Here is a 26,606-nt window from a genome sequence, read left to right as displayed (position 1 = left end):
AATGTGATCATTAAATGGCTATTTTATTGCCTAATAATGAATAGATTTTGTTTCAGATGATGACATGACAAGCATCATTGAATTAGGGGACAATGCCTGGGAGAACCATCTGCAACAACTTGTCCCCTGTCCACTCTGCTCAAGGACTTTCTTCCCAAATCGTTTAGCAGTACACAAACGCAGTTGCAAGGGACCATCGAGTAACACTCAGCGTCCTAAAAGCAACAAGGGAACATGATGGAAGAATGAATTGACATTTTTATGTTAGCTGATATTCAGCATCCAAATAACAAACCACAATCTGCCCAAATTATTGGGATAGAAACCCATTTCACCATGAAGTAAGGTTTTAAAGCACACATATAGTAATGACAATGTACAAAATGCTATAAATTTGTTGAAATAAAAAGTTTTTGGTTGGCTTGAAACACAACATTCTTTTTTTCTTTTTTACAATATTGATGAATTGTTGTTTTACGATTTTTATTGATATATTATTTCTTAATTTTCTCCCTTTTCTTTTTATCCTTTGTCTTTATTGTGTAACATATATTCTTCAATAAATCAATAGTACTCGAATAACTCACTTAAAGATAAGAAAATTTCCTGGAAAAAAAAAGACACTCTGGAAAACAAACTTAGGGTAATTATAAAATGACTTTGTCAACATATGATCTTCAGATAAGCCTACCATTAAAAAGAAAGGAAAAAAATTGAATAAAATTATTATTTGGTATGTTCTCGTGAATATTAAAAGTGATTATTCAGCTCTCACATTGACAGAATTTAAAAAGACAACAACACTTTTTCTCATTGAAGCACGATCCTCACTATTAAAAAACATAAAATGATGTTGGAACATTTTTAGATAAAAACAGTAACGGGCAGCATATAAATCACTGCATTTAACTTTCCAATATCGTCAGAGGGCATCTCAATAGAGCTGAATTGCTGACATGAAAATTTATGAAATATAATTTTCTTCATTTCTACCTGACTCTGCTTTTTTTTTTTTTGTTTGATAAAAATTTGGTTTCAACTTCATTTCAGGTTTAGGTTGATCAGATTTCAATCAAAAAAGTAAGTGCATCGAAATGAAACTTTCAGAATTTTGTAACTGTTGTCATAAGGGCTAGATAATCATTTTCAACACTGTTCTTGAGTGCATACCTTAGTTCAAAATTTTATTGTTTTTTTTGTAGGGTGTGTAAGCTAGTGAAATTATTTTATTATATCCTGTATTATTCGAGGAAATGCTTTCTAAAAAGCTACTTTTTAGAGAATTTAATATGTAAAAAAGTTTTAATAGTTTGCTTTTTCAAAAGAATATGGGACAAAACTTAATATCCAAATTTTAAAAAAAAATTATAATTAAGACTGCTTCTGTTTTAGTTACTATATTACAATTTTAAAAGTGCTGCAAAAAATGCTTCAGATTACAACTTAGATATATTTATAAAGGATAATAACATTGTGATGATTTATGTAATGTTATTCTTTTTAGAAAAAGATAAGAATATTTGTTAAATTAGCCTTCAATATAATCTCAAATGCAAAAGAAAAAGACAAGGTTTTTTGGTAACATTGTTAACATTTATTACTAAATAAATAGAAAATAAAAAATACATCTAGCATTTGTTAATAATTACAATAATCATCTGTAAGCAACAAGAAACAAAGATATGATTGGGAATATGAAAAAAAAACCAAAATTATACAGGAATGTAACTGATTCATGATTCACTCGGATTTGTTTTTTTCTTCCCAAAGTAAAGATGAGAAATATGAGATTCAATAAGATCCTAACAAGAGAGAGAAAATCTCTTTTTCTGATGATAAAGACCTAAAATACAGAAAGAAAAAAATTCAATTAATATTTAACTGACATAATTACAAGAATTTTTTAGTCTTTTCATGTCTTCTTAATTTATGTTTAATTTAGCAACATAGTTTTATAATTAAAACTTAAAAAGCCTTTATTGCAAATTATTTATGTTCTTTCTGGCATATAATCTTGATAGTTTGACGGTAGTTTTTGCTTACTAAGCTTAGTACAAAGATTTACATATTGTATTGTCAATGAAAAATTAATACATAAGGATATGCGTTACTTAAATATTATACATTACAAAAACATCGAAATCTTTTCATATTATTGAGTTTTTGTTAAAATTTGCATCATTTTAAAAAATTAGCTATTTAAATGAGACATTTTTTATATAAAATTTCTGAGTATAAGTGCTGACGGCCAGACATGGAGTGGAATATTAGTAAGAACCGACTATGTTTAGAACCCAGATTTACCTCTTGATGCAGAATTTTCATAAAAAATATTTTTCATGCTTTTTTTTATTGTTTTTTGTCAATTATGCCAAAATCAGTAAAAGTAATATATTTAGCATTTAACTAATATATGGTTATAAAATATAGTATGTTATACCATTGTCCCTTTCTGCATTAAAGGTAAAATCTTCCAAACATGGCTGACATCCAACAATTTTCAAATTTGCACTTATTTAGATCAAAGTGAAACAGTAACTCATCATTAAAATTTCTTTAATTAACAAAATCAACTATTGATAAATTTTTGAATATGAATGAAAAAAAAAATTTTTGGACTACTTTTTTTTTGGATTTTATATTTTAGCACAAATATAATTTCGATAATACTAGTGTTTTTTAGTACCTATTGATTATTTTTTATGATTAAAAAACACCTAAATATATTTTTACTTGTAATTAGAGCAACAAGAAAAAATATATACAAAAGGAACAATGGTGTCCCACCAGCATTCAAGGGTTTATACATTGAACTATGAATAAAAATCCATAACGTAACTATGAACACTAGTTATATCTTAACCGTATTTACTAGAACAGTGGCATGTTTTCATATTTATTAAATTTTTTAACAATTTAATATTTTGAAATTTAGGAAGCCAATTATTTAATTTTAACTTTTTTACTATCTGAGATACTCTTGGTTGTAGTTATGTAAAATAATATACTTAAGATAATAACTACACTTTCATCAGTAATTTTAAAAGTTAAATAGGTTGAGAATTTATAGTCAAATAAAACTTTTCAATAATAATTAGTTTATTGTATGTAGTGAAATTAAAAAAGAAAAATTAATAAAAAATGAAAAAAAAATAACCATTGTTAATATTAGTATCTCAGTCCAGAAGCTCCAGAATTAAAACCTTGTCGGACAGTCTGAGTAACAGCAGCTGCAGCAGCATTTTGAACGTGTTGATTACGCATTACTCCACTTGCTAACTCCTCTTGGGCCTTGGCAAAGCTTGCAGTAGTTCCTCTATACATTCGATGAATCTATTTAAAATACAAATTTTGTAATACAAGTAAATGTCTTTTTTCATTTAATTTTCCATGATTTTAAAACAATTTATTTAAATGTTTATTATTCTTTTCTAACATAGAACTTACATTGTTAAAAAAAACTTTTCGTGTGTAACAGTAAATTATAACAATGAAACAAAAATGATAAGGAAGTATACCCGGTTTATTCATATAGGTAAAATAAACAACCTTCAGAAGTTTTAGATTTTTTATCCTTTTTTATAGTTAAAAAAGTTCATTGATATTTAAAATATTAAATGCTAGTAGAGGGTGTGGCAGGAAAAAAAAGCATTTTTGAAATAATAAAACTGACCATTTAGAAGAATGATATATTTACTGTAGTGATATCATAGAGCAATGGTCATGTAACACTGTATTCATAGCAGTTTTGTTAAGAATATTTTTTTTATCATTAAAAAGGACACTACTTGGAAAAATTATTATAATTTTTGCAAACTTAATTAGTTACAAAATAACTTAATTACAATGCATTTTATTCAGCATTTTAATAATTCATAAAAAATAATGAATTTAACAATTAACATAAATAAACAACAAAATTAAATTCAGGATATAAAAATCTAACTAATATTAAGAAGTATACATTTTATATTTTATAACCGTCGATGAACAGTAGACCCAATTTTTGGGTTTACAACTACTGATGTGCAACTCCGTAGCCTGGTTGGTGGTTGGTTCTAATGCCACACTGGCAAGACTGCTTGGTAAAACCGAGCAAATTTAAGGCAGATTGAGTGATTTTTGTTTTTCAGTGGCGCCATCTATGGCCAAGAATTCGACTTCTGCCACATCATAACACCTGTTTATAAGGCGGACCCATTCATTCATCCACAGATCGTAATTTTGGCCTGAATCAGAGAACAATCGATCTCCAATCCAGTACCCCCAGAGGTATTTATTTGTTATGGGAACATGGAGGACTCTGCGACTCGACAGAATTTTAAGGTGCATCAGTCACTAACTACACGGGGAGCCTTAGGCCGGCGGGGTTTGAACCCACGAACTCTCGGACATGGGCCCAGCGCCTTGAACCCAATCCAGAAAACAAGGGAACTCCTGATCAAGTATTAGGAGAAATTTGCCTTCGTGGAGGACTTTTTAATTGATCTAACCCGCATTTGCATTGCATGGAGAGGAAACCTAACGGCAAGGGGACTCTAACCCATGACCTGCTTACCACTGAGGTTATTTCACATCAACACTGTGGTCAGTGCAAGCTGGATGCGGAATTCGTATCGACCAGTCGTCGCTGGGATTTCGAACCCGGTTCACCTCATTAGAAGGCGAATGCTCTATCCCCTGAGCCATCGCAGCTCTAAAGACTATACGCTGAAACATTAAAATATTCTCTTAAAACAATAAATAAGTAATTGTGACTGTACCTTTACAAGCATGTAAAAAGAAATCATAGCATGAATAGCCCATCCAAATCCAATCAAGATAGCTATAATACCAACAGTGTAAATACTGACTGTGTGCTCTCCAGTTTGGTTTAAAGTGGTTATACCATTCAAAAGGCCACTGAAAAATAAAAATGATAATTTTAAGTATTTCGCAAAATCTTTTTTTTTTTTTCATATCAAATCAGGTATTTTTTAAGTGCAGAATTATAAATATAAAATAAGAAGTTCTAGTTGCCAATGAAAATTGAATAAGTTATTAAAAGATTAAGCCAAATTTAACAAAAAAGTCAAATAAAGAGTTTAAAAAAGATATTATATAAGCCAAATAAAGATTAATATTGCTCTACTGAAAGATTCTAGTGCTCTACTGAATAGAACTTCTTCATTTGGCAGTAAAAAATAGAGAAAAGTTTTGCTTTACCCCAAAAAATCAAAAAGATTTGATTTTTGATTTTTTGGGGTAAAAAAAAAATTTTTTTTTAAGAATACTAAATAGTAGATTATGTATTATAGAACACAATAAGATACATTGAAAACAAAAGCAAATTTGCAACAAAGCAAATTGAAAAACAAAAGAATGAGATTAAATACGTATAAAAACATTTGAAACAAAATTTTAAAATTACACCAGCAATTTTAAAATTTGCTTTAATAAATAAGCACCTTTTCAAAAACAGAAATGTACACAATATTTGATTGAAAATCAACAGTTTAATTTGCATATATCAAAACAAATTCTATTTTATTATTCTGCAATTATTTTTTAATGTCTTCTTAGGTTCTAATAACATACCCTAATCGAATCCAAATAATCTATTAGAAATGCCCAATTTGTAAAAGAATTTTAAAAGTGCTTGATGTACATACAAATATATATTCTCAGATTACTAAACATTAGATTACGTATTATAGAACACAATAAGAAATATTGAAAAACAGGTTTATTACAATAACATTTAAAATGATCTAATTTTTAAAATTATACCAGCAATTTTAAAAGTTGCATAAATACAAAAATAATAATTTAAAAAAAATACTTTTTAAAAACAGCAATGTATACAATATTTAATATATTGCAAAAGGAAAAATTCTATATTATATCTTTTTTCAAATCTTTTATATGCTTATGTTTGAATAAAATAGCGTTATCTAATCCAAATAATATTTCGAAAAAGGGCGAGTTTTTTTAAAAAGCTCATTTAATACTAATTTAAAACTTCAATAACTATATAAATACCACACATTACTGACTAAAAATATCCAAACGATATATATTTTAGAAATGATTTAACTTTGACTGCTGCTGCAGATTAAAAATTGCCTCTAAAATAGATCTTTGTGGCCATGTGGATAACACTCACTTTTGATGAATTCTCAGAGGACAAAATTTCACCAAACATTTTATTTGCCCAAAACTTTGAATATTATTTGCTTTTCAAAAGTTTAATTAGGCATTGTTTTAACCTTTAATGGTTAGAAATCATATACAACTTAAGAGTATTTAAAATTCTATTTTTAAATATTGTAATTTATTCAACAATAAAACGCTAAGTGATATCAAAAAACTGAAGCTAAAGTGTTGTAAAGAAGTTTAATTATACATTGAAAATTAAATAAAATATATATCTTACCAAGAGCCCATATTAGGAATACCAACGGCATAAAAAACAGCAACAACAAATTGGAAGAAAAAGACAAAAAAGAAAACCATGAAGTTAAATGAACTGTCTGATCTGAAATTGTGGGAAAGAAAATAGTTATATTAAAGTAATTTTTATAAAAAAAAGTTTATTACATGAAAAGCTTTTTTTTATTTATTCATTATAATTTTTTAAAAAAATGAAAAAAAAGTTAATTACAATCATTAAAACAACATTCTGAAATATATTGCAAACAAACAAAAAAAAAGTAATTGTACAAATACATTTTGTTCACTATGCACTGAAGAAGAATATAATGATTTATCCATAAAGGCAATTATTCATAAAAGAATCATCAGATATTAATTAAGATCATAAATGAAGAGACAACTTAAGAATGTGAAAACTATTGAAATGAAAATCAGAAATTCATTGTATAACTCAAAATACACATAAGAAGCTATAAATTAAGTAAACAAGACATCAAAATATTCAAAATATTTTTGATAAATAATTAAGATTCAACAGATTATAAAGTCCATTTTTTGACAAGGTGATAAGCAGTTTTCATGGTAAATGATATCACATATCACAAATGTGTCACATATGTAAAATTCTATGGGTCTGTCTGATTTTCGATAGAAAAATGTCTATTATAATTTTACCAATGAAAAAAGCAAACTGTCAATTTTTTCTAACAATGAAAGAGGTGAAAAGATTTTATTTGTCATAACAAATAGAGCATGACTGGGAAAATTCAGCACAGTTTTACCGGAGTCGAAACATTAGCATATAAAATAGGAGAGAAAAAACTAAAGACACCTATTATTTTACTGAAAGAGATATTTTTCCCAAAGTTTTCAAGTTCTTAAATACCTAAAAATAATTCTGCTAAACATAATTCTATCAAATTTTAGACTAAATTTGAGACTTAGTGACAGAATAACAAACCTTTAAAAAATTTAATTTTCAGAAGCAAAGAGAGAAAAAAAAACATTTTAATTTCTAGTCTCAAACTCTATGAATAAATAAAATTAGCTCAATTCGCAAGTGACACATAAATCTCCTTCCTTGTTCTTAATATTTATAAAAAGGAAACCTTTTAAATGTTTACTAAAAAATATATGCATTAAAGCTTGTTTTTCTTAACCAAGCTTTAAAATTACTCATACATAATAATCTATTTCATTTATTAGCTAAAAACTAAACAAACTGAAAATTTCATTCTTTGTTCAATACAGCCTTGTTAAAAATCAGATAGTTTAAATTTAAAGAAAAAATAATTACCTGAAAGCTTTATACAGTGGGCGAAACCAGCATACAAATGACAAAGGACTGAACAATAAGAAGACCAAAATGGAAATTCCAAATGTTGTGCCTTCATTATGTGCAATGAATAAAGCAAGTGATCCCAACATATTTAGAAACAGGAGCAAAGTATAAACTGAAAATCAAGCAACATAACTTCAATAATAAGAAAAGCATAAGATAAAACTGAATAGAAAAGTTGATTTTAAATTAAGAATCAAGAAAAATGCATAAAATAACTTTTAGTTTTAAGGCATGCACCACTGTGATGAACTAAAATAATGTTGAAGGAGAATAGCACTCATGACAACATAATGAATAAGTTTTTAAACATATTTTAATATTCTACATGTTTCTAACTATCCTTAAAAAGTTCACAAAAAATTCTTGTGGAATACAAAAAAGTGGAACTTCTTTTAGGGCAGATTTGTCAAGAAATAGCTCAAAAACATCCTTTAATCAATTCTCCTCTGATTTATTTAAAAATATAATAGCAAGCATGCATTTCATCCTAGCTAAAAATCTTAAATTTATATAACTTTAAAGCTAATCATTTGATCTATAGACTAAATTTAAAAAATTTGCTCATATATTCATTTGAAGGTGGAGAAATTATTTAAAATAAGGCACTGATTATAAATTAACAAATATGAAAATTAATAAGCAGCACAGTTTTATAAAATTAACTAAAAGTATATTTACATATCCACAAATAATACACTATTCTGACTGTTCTTTGATAAGCATCAGGAATTTCAACTGAAATGTCTTGGTAAAAGCATGGTCCAACACAGCATTTGGCAGGTAATGGTGGCCAGTTTTTTCCACTTCCTGCTAAAAAGATCAATTAAGAATTTAAAAGTCAAATAATTGAAACATTGTATCCATTAGAAGTTTAAGATTATAATAGCTAAAACTTATTTTAAAGTACTCAACATCCTGCAATTAAAACATACATATTTTCAATTAGTTTCTTAATATTCTATTAAATGCCAGTCAATTTTATTATTACAAAAAGTATGAGGAAGATAATGTCTCCTTCTAACAACAACAGAAGATTTTAGGAAAAGATGTTAACTAATTAACTGCAGTTCATTATTAAACTAAATTATTCATTAATAGTTAAGACTGTTTTCTAAACAATAAGAGTAGAGAACATGAGGTAAATTAAATACTTTGTTGACCAGTTTTAAAAGTTGACAGTGTTTGATTTGAGTGAGTGACCCAGTTATTAAGTAGTTGAATGAAACAGTAACTTAATAATGACTCAGTTAGCGATGAAAGTTAGCAATTTGGTGATTCAGTTAATGAATAAGTAACAAAATCAGGGTGTGATAATTAAGTTGGTAGTATGGTTGATGGTCCAGTTAGTTGAAGTAGATAAAGATTTAGTTAGTGAATTTAAATATAAATTTGCAAGCAGTATATATAAATAAGTTGATTGGGGGCTCAAAAGTTGTAATAAGTTATCGAAAAATCAAATTACATATTTAATGAGAATAACATAATAAATTTTTATAACATGATATTTTTATAACAAATTTAAATAACATGAAAAAAAAAATTTTCATTTTTTTTTTTGTAAACATTTTTTGACAAAAAAAAAAGAAAAAAGAAAGAGTTAACTTCTAATGAAATTTGGAAAATTTTTCAGGCTGCAATAATTATGTTGGAAAAGATAAAAATCTTCAATTATAGAAAAAGAAAAATTGTTCTGTAAAGTGAGTTCAATCAAGATTTTCATGTTCAAAATTAAATAAGGAAACTGTAAAATGAACTATTTAAATATTAAGATCATTGCACAAATTTGCATTGACAAACCAAATCTGTCAAACATTTCCCTTTTGTTAAAAACTAGTTTATTTTTTAAAAGGATAATCATATTTAACTGATGACTATTTTCAGATAAATTTAATGTCTTTTCGTATAGTATTAATCGAATAATTTTGACCAAGCATCCAGGTATATTTTTGAATAGAATTTTCCCCTTCATATTCTTTTTCCCTCACAATATAATAGAGGACCAGTAGATTTTTCAAAAACAATCAGGTAGAATGCTGAAAAATCTAAATGATACATTCAAATGGTTAACATGCAATTTTTAAAGAATTTTGCATTTTCTAAAAAAATAAATTTTTAGAAATTCTGAGAATAAATTGGAAAATATCTAAAATAAATATGAAAAAGCATTGCCTTTAAATAAAAGTTAAATTAGTAATAAAACATTTTTAATTTTAAAAAATTAAGGGATTTTTAAATTGAGGGGGGAAAAGAGAGAGAGAGAGAAATCAACATAATCAAACAATTCTTAACTTGATGAGAAAAAAAACAAAACTCTAAAACATTTTTAATACAAAATTACATTGTTTCTACTAAACTGTGTTCTAAAGAATTTGATTTTGTTGTATTTAGTATTGTTTTTTAAAGAAATTTAATAGTTACCAGCAGTTGGAGATGCGGCAAGTCTTGCTTCTCTTGCTTGAAGTTCTTCAGCTTTTCTTTCTAATTCCTAAAAATAATTTTAAAAAAAAAGAATATATGACTATAATCTGAAAAGCTAACATTTTTAAGGGAGAAGTAACATCAACGCATTCCTCCCTTGCAGTGCTAATCCCCAATTCCAAATAAATTGTGCCGGATTTTAGAAAAAGTTTTTTAAAACTCGGACGAAATATTATGTATGCGGGAAACCGGAAGAAAACTTAGACTCTATAGCAATCAAAGCTAAAATCTAGTATTTTAGATAATTAAGTTATGAGATTAAAAATAATTTTTAACTGGATTAAAAATTGTACTAAAATCTTATATTAATATAAAGAATTATAATAAACAAAAATTTTAATTTAATAAATACCAGGCCAATTAGGTCATTAGGTAATGAGCCCTCCAATATCTTAATGCAATTACAAAAAAAATTTCAAAATATAACTTACTACATAAATAATGGTTATATAAAAATATAATCTAAATATTACTACTATCATAATGCATTATTACTATGAATATGATAGAATTTGTGAATTATATGTGTCATAACCTTATTAGATCTTTAGAAATCTTGTATGTTAAGCAACAAGATCCTAATAAATGTGTTGCTAATGCTTTGGATGATCTAATTTTTTGTGATAGAGTGAGTTGTTTTAACAACAATCAAGAATGTGTTATCTTATGATTTATAATATACTAAAATCTGAAGTACTCATTGAGTACTATCCCTTTGTTTAATTCTTTACTTGGTAATTCTTACACTATGTTCAATAATGATTAGTGTTTAAATTGTCTGGTTTTAATTTTAATGTTCTTTTCAGAACTTAAAGAGGAAAAAAAAGCCATACCAATTAACCAGGACTAATACAATTTACAGTGCATCCACTAAAGTTAACATTCAAAAATAGTTGCTTTAGTAGCTTCTAAGCTCAAAAATAGTGGTATAAATATCCTCAAAATAGCAGACGAATAGTACAGTAGCTGAAATAACATATCCTGATAATAAAAATAGCACCAAGAGAGTAAAAAGAAAATAGAGATAGTATACAGTGTACTCTGCAAAGACTGCTCTTAACGTGTTTTTTTTCTTTTCTTTTTTGGATCCTTATCATATCTGAAAACAAAAGGTATACACACAGAGGTTTAAAATTATTGTTAAATTGGGGAAAAAAATGCAATCAAAATCTAACAAGTTAAGAATACAAGACTGTGAATGTATAAACTATAAGACTGATTTGATTGTGTGTGGAAACAGAAAGGAGTTGACAATTTTTAGAAACACCTTCAAGTTTCAACCTCAAAATAAACCAGTTTTGTCGCTTGTTACTCTCTCCTTTTTCTATTAATTCGCCTGATTTTGATAGCGTTTTTGATTGCTCCTCGCATAAATATAAATTTTTGAAGCCCCATGTGCACACTTGTTTTCATTTTTATTAAGGATTTTAAAAATACATATTAAGAGCAGTCTTTAAGAACATGCCTTACAGAGTTTATTCTAGGCCAAGTTTACGAAATTCTGCTTAATTTGAACACTGGATAGAAAAAAAATCTGCTCCACATGTTCTTTGATCATGGTTGCATGCCCTGATGCATATGTATATTATATACGAAAAATGATGTGTACACATTTTTTTGTCATTTCCACATTATGTTTTAGTATGATGCATCATGTTATTATCACACATAGATTTTAAAATATTTTGCGCATTCAATTCACAACTATACCACAGAAAACAGACAGCTTTATCTTATCTGATAATTTATTTGGCAGTTATTTATCATCTTTTCCACAATATCCATGTGGTTTTACAAATTCTGATATTTAAGAACCAAGTTATTATGGTACATGAATTTCAAATTTGAGTGCTCACAATTTGGCACATTCGCGAGAAGTTATTACACCATCTTAATTCCATGTCATTCCAATAGCTTGGATTTCTGTTTATCGTTTCTTTTTTCACTATTTCCATATGGTTTTTTGAATTCCAATATCTTAAATATGATATTAGAACACTAAAATTTTGTCTCTAAGTAAACAATTTCTGACATGCTTTATTCATAACTATTCCATAATTGATCCACATGCTTTTTTTCATTCAAATTACAGGTACTTATTTATCTTTCTTCTTTCTTTGTGGCTATTTTTACATGGTTTTTCAAATTTCGATAATTAGAATACAATGTTATTTGTACATGCAATATTGAATTTTAGACAGCACTTTTAAAGCACTTGGTTTGCTGTGCCTGGATTGTAAATGTCTTGTAAAGAAAACAATTTTTTTTCAGCAGTCAATTATCACTTTTTTGGCCATTTCCATACGGATTTAGAAAATAAATTAAAATTAATGATGTAACCAAGCAAATTTAAAAAAAGTCAAAATAAGTTATAAACACAACAATATGCAAAAGAAAAAATTTAAGAAACATACTAAACAAGTTATGACTGGTGTGAAAAGATACAAAAATAACAAAACTTGATAAAATAATTACCTCTTGGCGTCTTTCTAAATCTGAGGGCACTGCTTTCTGTGCAGCAGAAGTTTCATATGCTGGGGGAGGAGCATCTTTCTGCATTGTAATAGCAGTAGTATTAACAGGTGAAGTATGATCACCGGATCCGGGATTCTAATAAAAGCATAAATGGTATGAATTATCAAGTTACTAAAGATATAAATAATGTATTTAATTTTAATAAACAAAATAAATAGATTTAAATTTTAATAAACATATTTAGATTGCTACAACAGTGACTCTGATGATGATTTTACAACCAATGTTGAAATGGCAAATTATAAAATTATGAATTTATTTGTCTCTGACAATGATGAAAGTAACTTTGAAGGACTTGAAATTTTTTAAATCATGAAATTGTACATATATCTTTTCATCAATTAAATATTGTGATGATTTTTTTAAATCTTTTAAATAAATTTGTTAATTTAAAATTTTTTACTTCTTTTGCAGACTTATATGTTCAGTGGCAGCACTAATTCTTCGATTAAATACATACTTTTTTCCTAATAGGAAAATAATTTTTTTATTATAATTTAGCTATTAATTACTTATTATTAGTTAAATCTGATTATTAAAATAATTGATTTGGAAAAAAAAAAACATTTCCTAAAATTTCAGGTTCTGCAACCTTTCTCTCTCAACCTCCTCCTCCTACTAGCACAGCTGAGCATAATTTTTTTTATTTACTGATGTTCATTATATGCCCTTCTGAAGTAAAACATAATAGTTTTTAATTTTGGCACGGTGCCAAATATCTGAAAAGCTTTGTTTTAGATCAATTTTATTTCTTTTTGTAACTGAAAAAGAAAATTCTTCTTTTAATGTATGCTCTTTAGAAATGCATTTTAAGTTCTCCTTTCTTTTTTTTTTTTTTAAATCATTTTAAGATTATGATAATTTATATGTTTAAAAAATATTTTGTTGTATATATTTTTTCTTACCATTTAAAGAGATTTTCTTAATTTTTTTATTAGGCATGCTTAATGCCTGTATCGCCGTACAGTATATGCTGTGGAACCTGTTAACAGATTTTAATATTTTTTCTTTTTAAATAATTATGAAATTAAACCTTTGCTTATTGATACACATAAAAATTATTATTTTTACTATACAGATGCATATATATTACGTATGCATATTCTAAAGTCACAAATAAAAAGATGCTGGCATGTGCAGTACTGTGCACTTCTGTTGTGCGTAATATGATTTTCTATTTTATTTTGCTGTTTCTATTGAGGTGTACTTCTTCTGCCAGAAAATAAGTAATGCATGACATTTTAATTAAAGTAATATAAATCTTTAACATAAACTTTTGGGTGCATAATTTTGATTAACCTTATATATGCAAATTTACACACGCTATATTAAGTCAATTATTACAGTTAGATTAAGCCCAATTATTACAGTGATAATGTGGATTGCAAACAAACTATGAAGATTGTGTTACAGATTAACTCAGTAAATTCTGCTACTAAGTTCATTTCGGAATTCCTGCAATAATTTATGAATACTGCGCAAAAGGCTTTTGAATTAAAGATGTTGAGATAATCGTGGAGACGTTGTTAAAAAAAATTTCTCACATGGAATATTTCCTTTAACATTTTCATTTTAAAGCACTGTTATGAATGAGCATTCAAGATATGATTTATATAAAAAATAAAATATTTGTCTAACACAAAAACAACTAACAAACTAAAAGAATCTACTTTTCACTAGTTCCAAGATACATAATACTCAATCAATGATTAACATTATTTGATTAGTGACTGTTAAATTTATTAAACACTAAAGCATGCGCAATAAGGACAAATCAGCATTATATATTGAGAGAAAATTTAAAAAACCATATAAAAAAAAAGTCTGAAATAATTTTGACTTGTTTAATGTTTGCATTTATAGAATAAGATTTTCCAAACAAGTTAAGCAACTAATTATCACAGGAATTTTTATAAATAATCAATATTTTAACATGAAAAAAAGGTCTATAATGATGGTGGTTTAAAATTATAGAGTACAAAAAGTTTTACGCATAATTGGATAATTATTTAACAACTAGGGTAGTAAAATATTTTTGACTGAAATTTGAAACAAGAATGAAAAATTAACATAAAATTAGTGAAATAAAATTTTACATTAAAATATTTCAGATTATTAGAATAAATATTGTTCACCTTTTCCTTCCTATCTCACCATAATTAGCTTGATTAAAAAAAAAATCTTTCTTTAAGTAATATAGTACAATACTAGATTAAAAACATAGCTAAGAACTTAAAAAATTATAATATATTTAACATAATTCATAAATAAATTCATATTTTGTGAATAAGAAATGAAAAAAAAATTGAATTGTTTCAAATGAAAAAAAAAAAAAAAATTTAAAAAATACATAATACAAAAATAAAAAAACATAACACTAATAAACTACCAATAAAAGTAAATACATAACACTAATAAAAGTGCATAACAAATAGAAAATGTCACCTGTCTCACTGGTTTTTCAAATGGATTGTAAGCTCCAATTGAGTCTTGATTATTGCCAACTTGAGTAGTTAAGTTTTTTACACTTGGATCCTACAAAAAAATAATTATAAAATCACATTCATTTTGTTAATGCTACATATCAGTCTGCGAAAAATTATATCTACAGAAACAAAATGACAACTGAAGCATATCACAAATAAAAAAAAATTATGAGTAAGTATTAGCACAGCTGAAAGCCAGTAACAGCATTGGCATATTGCCAATGATCTATATAAATAAATGATATTAAATTTCTGAGAATATGAAATGTTTGGAACTAAAGTATAATTTTATTTTCAGATTAAGAAAGGTCTTTTAAAAAAGCCAGAAAAAAATTTATAAAGTTATAAACTGATTTTAGACAAACCAAAGATTTTAAGACTCTTGTTAATTTTTTAATGATTATTAAAACTGGGTACAAATAAAATTGAAGAAAAATATTTCAAAAATGATAAAGTAATTTCATACATTCTTTTTTGATTTTATTCTAAAGAGAGATATTAATTTTAAATAATTACTCTTTATAATAATTTTCCTAATGTTACATGAGAAACTTAAAATAAAAACAAATAATTATATACATCATGACCTGATAAATTGTCTTATAATAAATATATAACCATGACTAAAACGACTATTTTAAAGACACAAATTAAAATAAAACTCAGGTGATTCCTACCAACTTTGAAGCTTAACCATAAAATAATTAGATTCAAATTAATCCTTTATGAGAAAGTTAAAATATTATTATAGTAGGATATTTTAAATGAATATTATTTTAATTATTAAATGAGACAAAGTAAAATAAAACAGAAAGAGTTCATAGATATTTATTAGCAATAAAATTTGTTTCCTATAAGCATTGAAAAAAAATTTCTTTAATTAGAACACTTGTTAGGAAAACGAGTGTTATGAAAAACAACATAGATACTAAAAACTAACAAAACATTGTTCATCCATAATTTTAAAGATTAAGCCACACATTTACTGTGATATTCACAAATGATTACGTACAAATGCAGTTTAGAAAGTTCATATACTATAACCAAACATTCAGTTCCTGATATGTTAAATAATTAAGAACCTATAACCAATATAGATACTAACTCATTTTTTTTGCATTTTAAGGTGGACAGTTCATTAATCATGCGTTGAATAAATTCCAATTCTGCATAACTAGGAAAATGTAACAACAACCAGATCATAGCAAACGTGAATATTTCAATGCTTAAAAATGTTAAAAATCATGCCTGTTAAAAGAAATAGGGAAGATTTCCATATCCTGATCTGTGGCAGAATAATCGCCAAGTCTCGGAAACTTCCGGGCAGTGGCCCACGAGAAACTAAAAAAAAAACATCACCGAAAGGGACCATCTCGAAAGTTATAACTCGTAGCAAACCCCGGGCAAACACCTACATGTTGTTGTTGTTGTTTTAAATTTGCAAGTTTAAAATCTATTTGGCACCTTGGGGATTGTAGTTGGCACGTCAGATCACGATACGGAAATAAAAAATACACAAATAAAAAAAATAACGACATTTTTGCTCATTACTCATATTTCTAAAAATTTCGCGACAAATAGGAAATCATTACATTCATTGAAGAAAACCATGACATCCTTCTCTTTTGAACTGTAATTATTGGTAAAAAATTTTAAAAAAACTATAGAAATTTCAAATGTCTAAACTAATTCAACTATCTACAGATATTTTAAATTTTACCTCAAAAGGATTATAATCATCATTTGTAGAAGTCATCATTGTTTGCAAATCATGAAATTTCCTATACAGAAATTAGGAACATAATGTCGTACATAGTCAGTTACAAAAGCGGAAAGATAAAAGGGAAAGAGAAGAACTGTTATCACAAAAGAGAAAATATTATCACCTATTTAAGCCATCTGCCTGTCAAAATCGATACTCATAGAATACGAAACGATAAAATGTCAAACACACATATGCGACTTCTTGTTTTGGTCAAAATTTTTGATAGCTGGCAATTTTATAATAGGCACAAAGCGCTACGAGTAACTTATTTGATGAAAAGCAGTTCAATGATTTTGAATCAATTTTTGGGTGTATTCTATGACGAACAATAGCTTATTTTTACGATTACTTATTATTTAATAAAATTAAAATAAATAAAATGTATCGACTATAAATTTAATTAAGATAAAGAGTTTTCCAAATCTGGGAAAATGATTTTTTTTTGTCAAATCTTCATTTAGACAAAAAGAAAAGACTTAGCTCCAATTATTTCTCTTAAAATTGTTGTTCGCTAAGTTTCTCGTCTTAATCAACGGATCGTTCCGTTTTCTCAAAACTTGGCTGAAATTGTGAATTTTCTAAAGCAACCGGATAGTGATTTTGAAACTTTTTGAGTTTACAAAGTTCATTCAAATTTTTCGCTTCCATTAATCACCTAACTGCATGCAGCTTTATGTAAATAAATAGAAAAATACATTCACTTTCTTCAGAAAATTTAGAAGAAAAAAAAATAACTACTTGTGAGTAAAATATCAATGTTTTTAATTAAATTTTCTGTGAAATACATGTTTTTATTCTAACACAGACCAAAGATGTAGCCAAACTATGGCATGTCTCAAAAGCATGCTAACTTGATTTGAAATTTATCACATTTTTTTTTTTTCTAGATCCGAGCAAGTTACAAGGGATATCCTTATCCTTACCTGTTCACGCTAACTTCAATTGCCAAGGTGCCTCCAATCTTATATATAATTCTTTGTGTACTTAACCTAGCAAATTTGTAGCTTATAAGAAATACCATAGCCATCATTGTTTTTAAATATTCACAGAATATTTATTTTAATTTCTTTCTTTATTGGAACAGAGTCTGACCATGTGAATTGGCAATTGTAGTGCCTGCTACCTTTTCATAATAAAGGATTTTTGATACATTATCAAGGCCCACGCTAAGGATAACAAATTATTAGACAGTAAATTAGTCAAATATCAAAAGTATTCTCCAATTTTCGAAAGTTTTCTCTAAATACAAATATTAACGATTTCTTATATATATATTTCTTTCTAGTGGGAGAAATCATTTGCCAAAACACAATTTCATTCGCCAAATGTGTGATTTCATCGCCTATTGGCGAGAGGGCAAATGCTTAGCACGGGCCCTGATTAAGAAAGAACTGATTTTATGAAGGAGTTCAACCGTTTAAAAAATGCTTAATTTTACAAAAGCACCATAAGTTTTATGCATTACTATATATATTTATTAGTTGTCACTGTATTATTTAAGTGTTTATGAAGTACTTAAATGCTTATATTTTGTTGAAAATTTAGCTACTTATCCTGCTAGTGTATCTGCTTCCTTGTTGCAAGGAACTCTGACATGGCTGGGGATCGATTTGATTGTAATCCTTTTTCTGTTTTCAATAAGATTTCTGATAATTAATTAATTCTGAACTATTTCAGAAAGGAAGATTGTTTCCTATTTACCAACGTCTTAATTGCAGCCTTGGTATCAATAAAGAACACAACTTTTTCTTGCATTTAATTTTCTTAAGCCTCAGCAGCAAAAAACACTGCAAAAATCTTCCCATCAAAGCTTTCACAAAATATCCCTACTGGATATTTAAACTAAGAGAACTGACAATATGCATCAGAGTAAACATGAAGCCACTTAGGGAGAGGATATCTTTCATAGATAGTTGCAATTGTAAAAGATTTTAGCTTTGTCTCAGAAATTTAAGATGGTTAGTCATGAAAGTGTCAGAGGGCTGTCTATCAATAATTGGTAAACCCAGGCTTTCACTAATTTCATCTACATAATAAAAAAAAAGCAAATTAAGACTTCCAGTAGTTACTATAATTTCTTAGCAACTTTTCTCTGACAGGGTTACCACAGTCTGGAAAAAATTTTAAATTGGTGGTGAAATTAAGATAAATTTAGATGTTTTAAGCATCAATAAATTTTTAATTTAAACTAAATATACATGAGTGCAAAAGTATACCCCAGGAATAATTTTGTAACTCTAAAAAGAAAGAGAAATCTAAGCATTTTTCAGCAGTCTTGAAAAATCTTAGCTAGCACGCATTTATTTTTTCCAAGTCGTGGGAATGCTGTCTGAGAACCAGAGTTAATTTATCATGACAATCATAATTAATCAGATAACGGTTTAATATTGATGTGAAACTCCAGTAATTATGTAGAAGTCAATTTTGCCGCTCCAGTATTTAAATGAAGTACACAATTTTGTGGAATGTCAAGTCTAGATAGAATACTTTTAAAAGAGGTTATTGTGAGCTTTGAATCGTTGTCAGAGATAGATCGAACATAAGATTTATAAGCATTGCTTCCTCAGATGCTGGTATTACCAGAAAGCCTCTTCAATAACTTCATTCTATTTAAAGCTTATTCTCTTTTGTCTTTTTGACAGAATTATTTCAACATAGTTTGGAGTCTAAGATAAAATCTAAGTAAATGGTATATTCTGTACTTAACAGAGGTCAGTTCTTAAACTTCAAATGGATGGAATTCCTTTTCGGGTTCATAATAAAAAGTTGAAAGATAGGTTTCTCAGAATTAACCATCATTTCATTATCGTCTGCCATTAAGCAAGTTTGATCAGTGACTTATTTAATAATATTTTAAGTTTCTGGGTATCTGGCCCTGTTGACCACATAACAAGGTTATCTTCAAAAGGCAAAACCACGATCTCCTTTATGCCACTAAGCTCCACTAAAACATCATTAATTATTATATTAAACAAATAAAGACTTAAAATAGATCCATGTTCAAGGCCATTTCTTGTCTAAAACTGGATTTCACATTTCTATTGTTAACTCCAATAAATCTTTGGCTGATAAAAAATTTAATCCGATTAAAGTGGCAGCCAGTGACATCCAGATTTAATAGTTTACTAAGCAGAATGTTTTTATAAGCTTAATCGGAAGCAAATTTAAAATCTATAGACACAGCCAGCATGCTTTGTTTGTGGTGATCCAGTGTTTTCATCATAGAAAAAAAATGAGTGAGAATTTCTCACCCTTTCTCAAAAATAGGGTGAGATTTCAAAAAGTTAAGTGAGATTTCTAAAAACTTAAAAAACACAAAAACTCTTGAAAAAAAAATCATTTCTTTAATTATAATACATTTTTAACGTCTTCTATTTTTTAAAGCATTGAATATTTTTGGTGCATCATCATAGAAGATTTTGCCTTTACAAGGTATTTGTCCATCTTACATAAGTGCATAAAAAATTTGAACGTCTTACATGAAGAAACCTTACCTACAGTAAACACGTGGTTGCAGAGAAATGTGTTCTGAAAGGGGTTCCGCGGTTGTGTTCTGTTGTTCGAAAAGTTTCTGAACAATACTGGTAAATAGGGAAGCTAGGTAAATGGGGCAAATGTTGAAAATAATGAAAGATCCAGGAAGAAAAGTGAACCGGATTTTATTCTAAATGGCGTAATTCGAAGCTTTTTCTAAAATGCGCGAAATTGGCGAATTTTGAAATTGATTTATAGAATGCGCAAATTTCTCGCAGTAATCATTTTTTAATGCGAGAAAAGAAAAAAATATGTGAGGTTCTGGCGCTGTAGTGAAAACACTGTGATCACTATCTTTCACTTTTTGAGAGAAGCAAATAACTTGTGCAGTAGATTCCAACTAATGGGGAAACAATGGGAAATGAATTTACTTTGTGAAAGGTTCTAAAGGAAAATGATAGGAAAACACAGAGAATTCTTCAAGACAGTTATTTTAAAAGCTTCAAGTTTGTATAGTTCAGACATTTTATGGATAATCTTAGTTATTGCAATTAGTGATTTTTTGACATAAATTATGATGCCTTGAACAGTTTGACTGGAGCATCTCAAAGTAAAGGACTGATGATCATGAAGCCCAAAATATTTCATGTTTTCTGTGGAAACATTTGAGTTCAGAAAATTTTTCTTCAATAAGTTCATCAGTACTCCAAAATAGAATTTTTTAGCTGGAATTAGAAACTTAATTGTCTGGGCTTTTAGAAGAACTCTATCATTTTATATTCATGGTCTTCGCTAAAGTAAAAGCAAAAAAAAAATTAAAAAAAGACAATCAATTAGCAAGAGCAATGGGCATCAGAGATTGGAGAATGTCACTGCCTCCCCCTTTCCCCCAAAAAATGCTGCCAGACACACAAAATGTTGCGACTTTGCTTAGCGGTGACTGATAGATAATCACTCCAATTTTATCCTCTTCTGTAATGTTTTTTTTTTTTTTTTCTCGAAATATTACCTGATTAGAATCAAAATTTAGGTAATTTTTTTGGCACAGGTACTGATACAGAAATCTTCCCTTTTTTTTTTCTTTTTTTTAATCTACCCAATTAAATTCTTAAAATATAAGAAGAGATAGCCACAATTCAAAAAATGTGGTTCTAACAGTTTAGTTTAATGTGGCCCTATTAGTTATAGAGCAGTTAAACTTGGTTTTAATTTATTTTTAATTTTTGATATTCTATCTGTATCTTTGAAACTAATTTTCAATTAAAATTTTATTTTAAAAAATCCTGAAATCCATTTGTTCAAAGGTAGGTAATTTGCATAAGCATTTTTAAATAATTATTTGTTGTTCAGTTTAATTATGTTTTGAAAGATGTAAAAAAATTTAATAGTTTTAAAAGTTACAATTTGGAATAATTAAATTCGAAATGAGCTTGTGGATACATTTCTCAGAAGACACTTTTGAGTAATTTTAATAATGAGTTAAAGTTGGCTTTTTATTTTCTGGAAACTATTCAACTAATACATTTAAAAATTAGCTTTTGAGTTATAAAATTTCTATAACTTTTAATTTAAACATGTTTCAATAATTGGTGAATTATTCTATTTTTTTCTTTTTGCCTCAAAAATTGATTTAGTTTTTCTTTTTAGGTTAGAATTATTATGGTCAGGTACAAGCGATTCTTGACTACGCCTAAGCCATTTGCTATTCGACTTTTAAGAAAAGGTTGTTCTAATCGACCATTTTATCATATAGTAGTGGCTCGACCTGAAGAGCGCTGTATAAGCTCTGGTGTTGAACAGATTGGAGTGTATGATCCCATGCCTAATGAACGTGGTGAAAAGCTTATATCTTTAAACCTTGAAAGATTTAAATATTATGTTGCGGAAGGTGCCTGGGTTCGATCAACTGTTGCCATGCTCTTAGGTAAAAAATTCAATGTCATTAGTTTTATGTTGTTGATAATGTAAAATTGTTGATAATGTTGTTGATATGTAAAAATTCTGAAAGATTTAAATATTATGTTGCGGAAGGTGCCTGGGTTCGATCAACTGTTGCCATGCTCTTAGGTAAAAAATTCAATGTCATTAGTTTTATGTTGTTGATTTCAATATTCATTAGCTTTTACTGACGAGTACAGATAAAAATCTGATACCAACCATAAAAAATCTGTTTTATGATTAAGTTAAATTCATTATACTATTTATCTAATTGGCATCATGGGAATTGGATTTTCTTACATTTTTATTACAATAAATTAAACATTATAAGCATATTTTTGAAATCTTTTGATCATATTTTTTACAATTACAGATCTTTTACTCATCTTATCAAATAAATGTTCAAATCAGTTTTATAAATGTAATTTTATATTGGAATTATGCTTGAAGTTTTGTAAATGTTCCTCATAAAAAATGTTAATTTTAAGTTTCTTAATTGTTATTGAAAGTATTCTAAGCATAACAATAGAAGAGTGAAAATATCAAGATTAAAAAAGGGTTTAAAAAATATCCTTTAAAAAAATGTATTGTATGGAACTTCTTTCCAATAAAAATAGCAGCTTACATATCTAATTTTTTCTCCTCTTAAAGAAAGTTTGATTAAATAATTAAACTTAAAAAAAAATTCTGAATTATTATTATTACTGTCGAACCTGTTTATCTGGAAACTCACGAGGAAGGCGAAAAATTTGAGGTAAAGAGGTTTCGAGTTATACGGGTACTTTTAAAAAATTTAAATTTAATTAAAAAATTCTGTTAAATGTGCTTTAATTGTTTTTAGTTTCTCTTGTTAATCATCTTTACAGTTATTCTTAAAACCAGCTTTTTAAAACCATTTTGGATAGTTTTTAGAGACACATTTCGCCAGGCAAAACAGTAATGTTTTCTATAGTTCATTTTAAAACTCCTTATTATGCGTTGATTGCAGTTTTGAGGTGAAAATGAATTTATATTCTTAGCTTTCTTACCTATGTTGAAAAGCTAACCCCTGGTGGTCACTACTCATTAACCCCTCACTTACTGCCAGAATCATTGTATTCCTTTCTAGTTAAGGAAGAGCAGGGATAATAATTGAAATTCCAAGAAACATCTCCAACCTGTTCATTTTTACTTCCGAGGAAAGGACGTTTGAAAAAAAATTTCGACATTAACATGGAAAATACATTGATTTTAGGCAGTAAATGTAGGGAAATTTAGAAATTTTGAGATATCGAGGTTTTCGAGATAAAGAGGTTCCACTGCATTATTATTATTTTAATAATAATAAATTTAAAAAAATTGGCCTAGTGTATTAGTTTAAAATGTTTTAACCCTCTGAATGTTAGACCCAGCTTTTATGGAACTTTCAGCTAGTGATTTTCATGCTAAATCTGAAAGTAGTCAGTAGCAAGAAATATTTTCTGCAACTTTATCCCAGAGCCCAACATTCGAAAATCCCAATTTAATCCTATTGGTGTACTTATTTTTTTATTATAAATACTAAAGGTATTGAGATATAATTATGAAATGGTTTTGATGTCTTTTGTAGTCTTTTTATTTTTGCTATAAAAAATTAATTTTTAAATCTAAATATTTAATTAAAGATGAGTATTGTGAAGTTTTTCTCATAGGAATTCAATTTACAGGGTGTGTAGTGTTTTTAAAAACTGCTTAAAGGTGCTTTTTTGTTGATTGTTTTTAAAAAGTGCTTGATTTTCCATTTTCAAAAATGAGATTTTTTTTCTTTCGGAAAATTAGATTTTTTCCATGTCAATTTTCGCCACGCATTATGCAAAAGCATGATTTGCACATTGTTCTATTCAACGTTTTCACAAATCATTTAAACTCAATGCCTTTTGGCATACCGTCGTTCCGTAGCATATGAAAGCGCCAATCATTTGACATGTTTGATAAAATGCTTGCGGGTCTGCATGTGCATATACTGAGCTGGATTCAATGGGAATTATTTGTGTACTATTATGTGCAACTCGACTGCATATTGCAAGAGATTCTCAATTTCAGGTTTCATTGTCCTTCCTCTGAAATCGAACTGAAAAATCTCTCATCTTATGGTGGCTAGTAGTTATTTTATCATGATCATGTAAAATCTTTGAAAATTATTTTGCATTTTGCTGATGTATATAGTGCTTTAAAATATTTTTTAAGTGCTTAAAAAGTGCTTATTTTTTGTTGAGAGATCTGGCTATGCACCCCGATTTAGAAAACAAAAAAATATGATGCTTTTACTTTTTTGAAATTTCGGGGAAAAAATGCAGCTTTATTAGTCAACCAAAAATTAGAAATATGTGGAGTGAGAAGGAAAATGCTCCAAAAAAATAACTTTAGTTCGGTTGATGATTATGTACAATTTTTTACCCATTAATAATTTTTTACTTGCTTTAACTCATAAGGTGCCTAACTCCTGCTGTTGGAACAACTGCTTTTTGTTTATTCCTACTTCCCCTTCATTGATTAATTTAATTTTTATTATTGTATCACTAAGTATAAAGTATTATCTTATATTAATTTTTATGAGAAGGAAAATGTTTATTACGTATTCGAATTTTATAATAAAAATAGGCAAAATGAGAAAAATTTGACTTCTCTTTTTTGAGCACAATCTTTAAAAATATTTTTCCATATAATAGTTGAAAATCTTTAGATGTTAGTCACCTTCAATAAGCCTCTCATAAGCTGATTCAAAAAATTTACTCTTCATTTCAACACATGACATTGAGTGTGATTGCAACGGGATTATACAGAGATCTTTATGTGTCTGATAGTTCTGGATTTTTTGCAATTATCTATGCTTGTAGATTTATTCTATATTTATATATTGTAGATTTATTAAGCAGTTAGAAAAGTATTTTATATATACTAACCTTTTAACTGATTTGTTTTATAAGTAGATTGTACAAAAATTTCAATTTCCAATCAAAATATCTAAGTAGATCTGTATGTCGAAAAATCTATTTTCTATGGTGAAAAGCAAAGATTATATCCTAAACTCAGTTAGTGTTCCTCCGTTAAAGTAGAAATGTTTTCCACTCATGAAAAGATTATAATAAAATAGAAATGTAAGTTAAAGGGTATGAAATGTGTCATGGGGATTCCAATATCACTAAATTACTATTATCCAGCTAAAAAAATTATTCCAAACATTTTGAACTGTTACCTACATTTGGAAAATGATACCATTTTTTGTAACAAACCCAATTATTTAAAAGAATCCTAGCCAATTATTCAAATCAGTTTCAAAATATATCACTGTTGTTGATTAACATACCCAACATGGTAAAAAAAATTTTGAGCTCTAGTACTTTCTCTTTATTTTATTTCATAAACATTTTACAAAAAAATTCATAAATAACTTAACTACAAAAATTATATATCTCATAGATCATCATTTTTGCTTACCATATCAAATATTTGCTCAGAGTTCTCACAAAATTATCTTTTCCTTATTATTATTCCTATTTTTAAATCAGCGTGTATGGGTAAAATCACGTCTTCTTAGTGCATGAAAATGAAAAATTTTGTACTCAAGTCTGTAATTTGAAATATACTTTAGGAACTATGAACCTCAATGAGATTAAAATGTAACAAATGTTTTTATATTTATTTTATAAAGCAAAGTGTAGGTGATTTTTAGTTCATCAATGCTGCAGGTTTTACGAGCAAAACAATAAAAAAAAAAATGAATGTTAAATGCTTTAATTAAATTTCTTATTACAAGATTATGAACAATGTGCATGTATTTAACCTTTGCTTACACGGATTATTAGATTTAAAAAAATTATTCTTTTAAGAAATTGTTAATTTTAGAATCTGTAGTTTTGTATTAATGAATTCTTTTTATAAATTTTCACAAAAATTACAGAAGTTATACACAATTTTATTAATTAATTTCAATGTTTTTCATACTCTTTAGGTACTGTTGGTGTTACTCCAATTCATCCTCATGCTTATACTTTAGCTTGGCGAAATCGTAGGCATCAGTTGGAGTTGGAAAAAGATGAAAAGCAAGATTCAGATAAAACAAATTAATGTTTCAGAACTGATTGTTAATTATCTTAAGCACATTGTTTAGAAATGTAGATATTTTTAGTTTAATTAAACTTTATCTTAAAATTTT

General features: G+C 27.4%; 3 protein-coding genes across 8 annotated transcripts in view; 2 read left to right on the top strand and 1 right to left on the bottom strand.

The window, feature by feature from the left end:
* LOC107438753 (uncharacterized) overlaps positions 1 to 428 on the top strand; it is a 73,386-nt gene extending 72,958 nt beyond the window's left edge. Inside the window, exon 5 of the mRNA XM_016051111.3 lies at positions 57 to 428. Within this exon, the coding sequence (XP_015906597.3) occupies positions 57 to 238 (182 nt within the window). The 3' untranslated portion in view covers positions 239 to 428. The remainder of the gene's footprint in view (positions 1 to 56) is intronic.
* Positions 429 to 1,571: 1,143 nt separating this feature from the next.
* On the bottom strand, positions 1,572 to 17,523 carry LOC107438750 (secretory carrier-associated membrane protein 1). Of its 5 annotated transcripts, XM_016051107.4 has the most exons (11): positions 17,142 to 17,479; positions 16,976 to 17,036; positions 15,215 to 15,304; positions 12,710 to 12,844; positions 10,175 to 10,241; positions 8,435 to 8,566; positions 7,712 to 7,868; positions 6,416 to 6,517; positions 4,764 to 4,902; positions 3,158 to 3,333; positions 1,572 to 1,843 (listed from the first exon to the last, which is right to left on the bottom strand). In XM_016051107.4, exons 2-10 carry the CDS (start codon positions 17,012 to 17,014, stop codon positions 3,169 to 3,171), a joined length of 1,026 nt encoding a protein of 341 aa, XP_015906593.1. In that variant the 5' UTR covers positions 17,015 to 17,036; positions 17,142 to 17,479; the 3' UTR covers positions 1,572 to 1,843; positions 3,158 to 3,168. The 5 variants fall into 5 exon arrangements, with proteins under 5 accessions (XP_015906593.1, XP_015906594.1, XP_071035421.1 ...); XM_016051108.3 differs by lacking the exon at positions 16,976 to 17,036 and having other exon boundaries at positions 17,142 to 17,523; XM_071179320.2 differs by lacking the exon at positions 16,976 to 17,036 and having other exon boundaries at positions 8,435 to 8,563; positions 17,142 to 17,281.
* mRpS16 (mitochondrial ribosomal protein S16) lies at positions 17,482 to 26,606 on the top strand. Of its 2 annotated transcripts, XM_016051109.4 has the most exons (4): positions 17,482 to 17,760; positions 17,908 to 17,970; positions 22,142 to 22,418; positions 26,403 to 26,606. In XM_016051109.4, the coding sequence occupies exons 3-4, from the start codon at positions 22,154 to 22,156 to the stop codon at positions 26,516 to 26,518; spliced, it is 381 nt and encodes a 126-aa protein (XP_015906595.1). In that variant the 5' UTR covers positions 17,482 to 17,760; positions 17,908 to 17,970; positions 22,142 to 22,153; the 3' UTR covers positions 26,519 to 26,606. The 2 variants fall into 2 exon arrangements, with proteins under 2 accessions (XP_015906595.1, XP_015906596.1); XM_016051110.5 differs by lacking the exon at positions 17,908 to 17,970 and having other exon boundaries at positions 17,625 to 17,760.

This window comes from Parasteatoda tepidariorum, chromosome 3 (assembly GCF_982258835.1).
Source record: "Parasteatoda tepidariorum strain Cologne lab strain chromosome 3, Ptep-v5.0, whole genome shotgun sequence".
Taxonomy (NCBI): domain Eukaryota; kingdom Metazoa; phylum Arthropoda; class Arachnida; order Araneae; family Theridiidae; genus Parasteatoda; species Parasteatoda tepidariorum.
The sequence above is the reverse complement of the archived record's forward strand: the minus strand, read 5'-3'. Positions and strand labels throughout refer to the sequence as shown.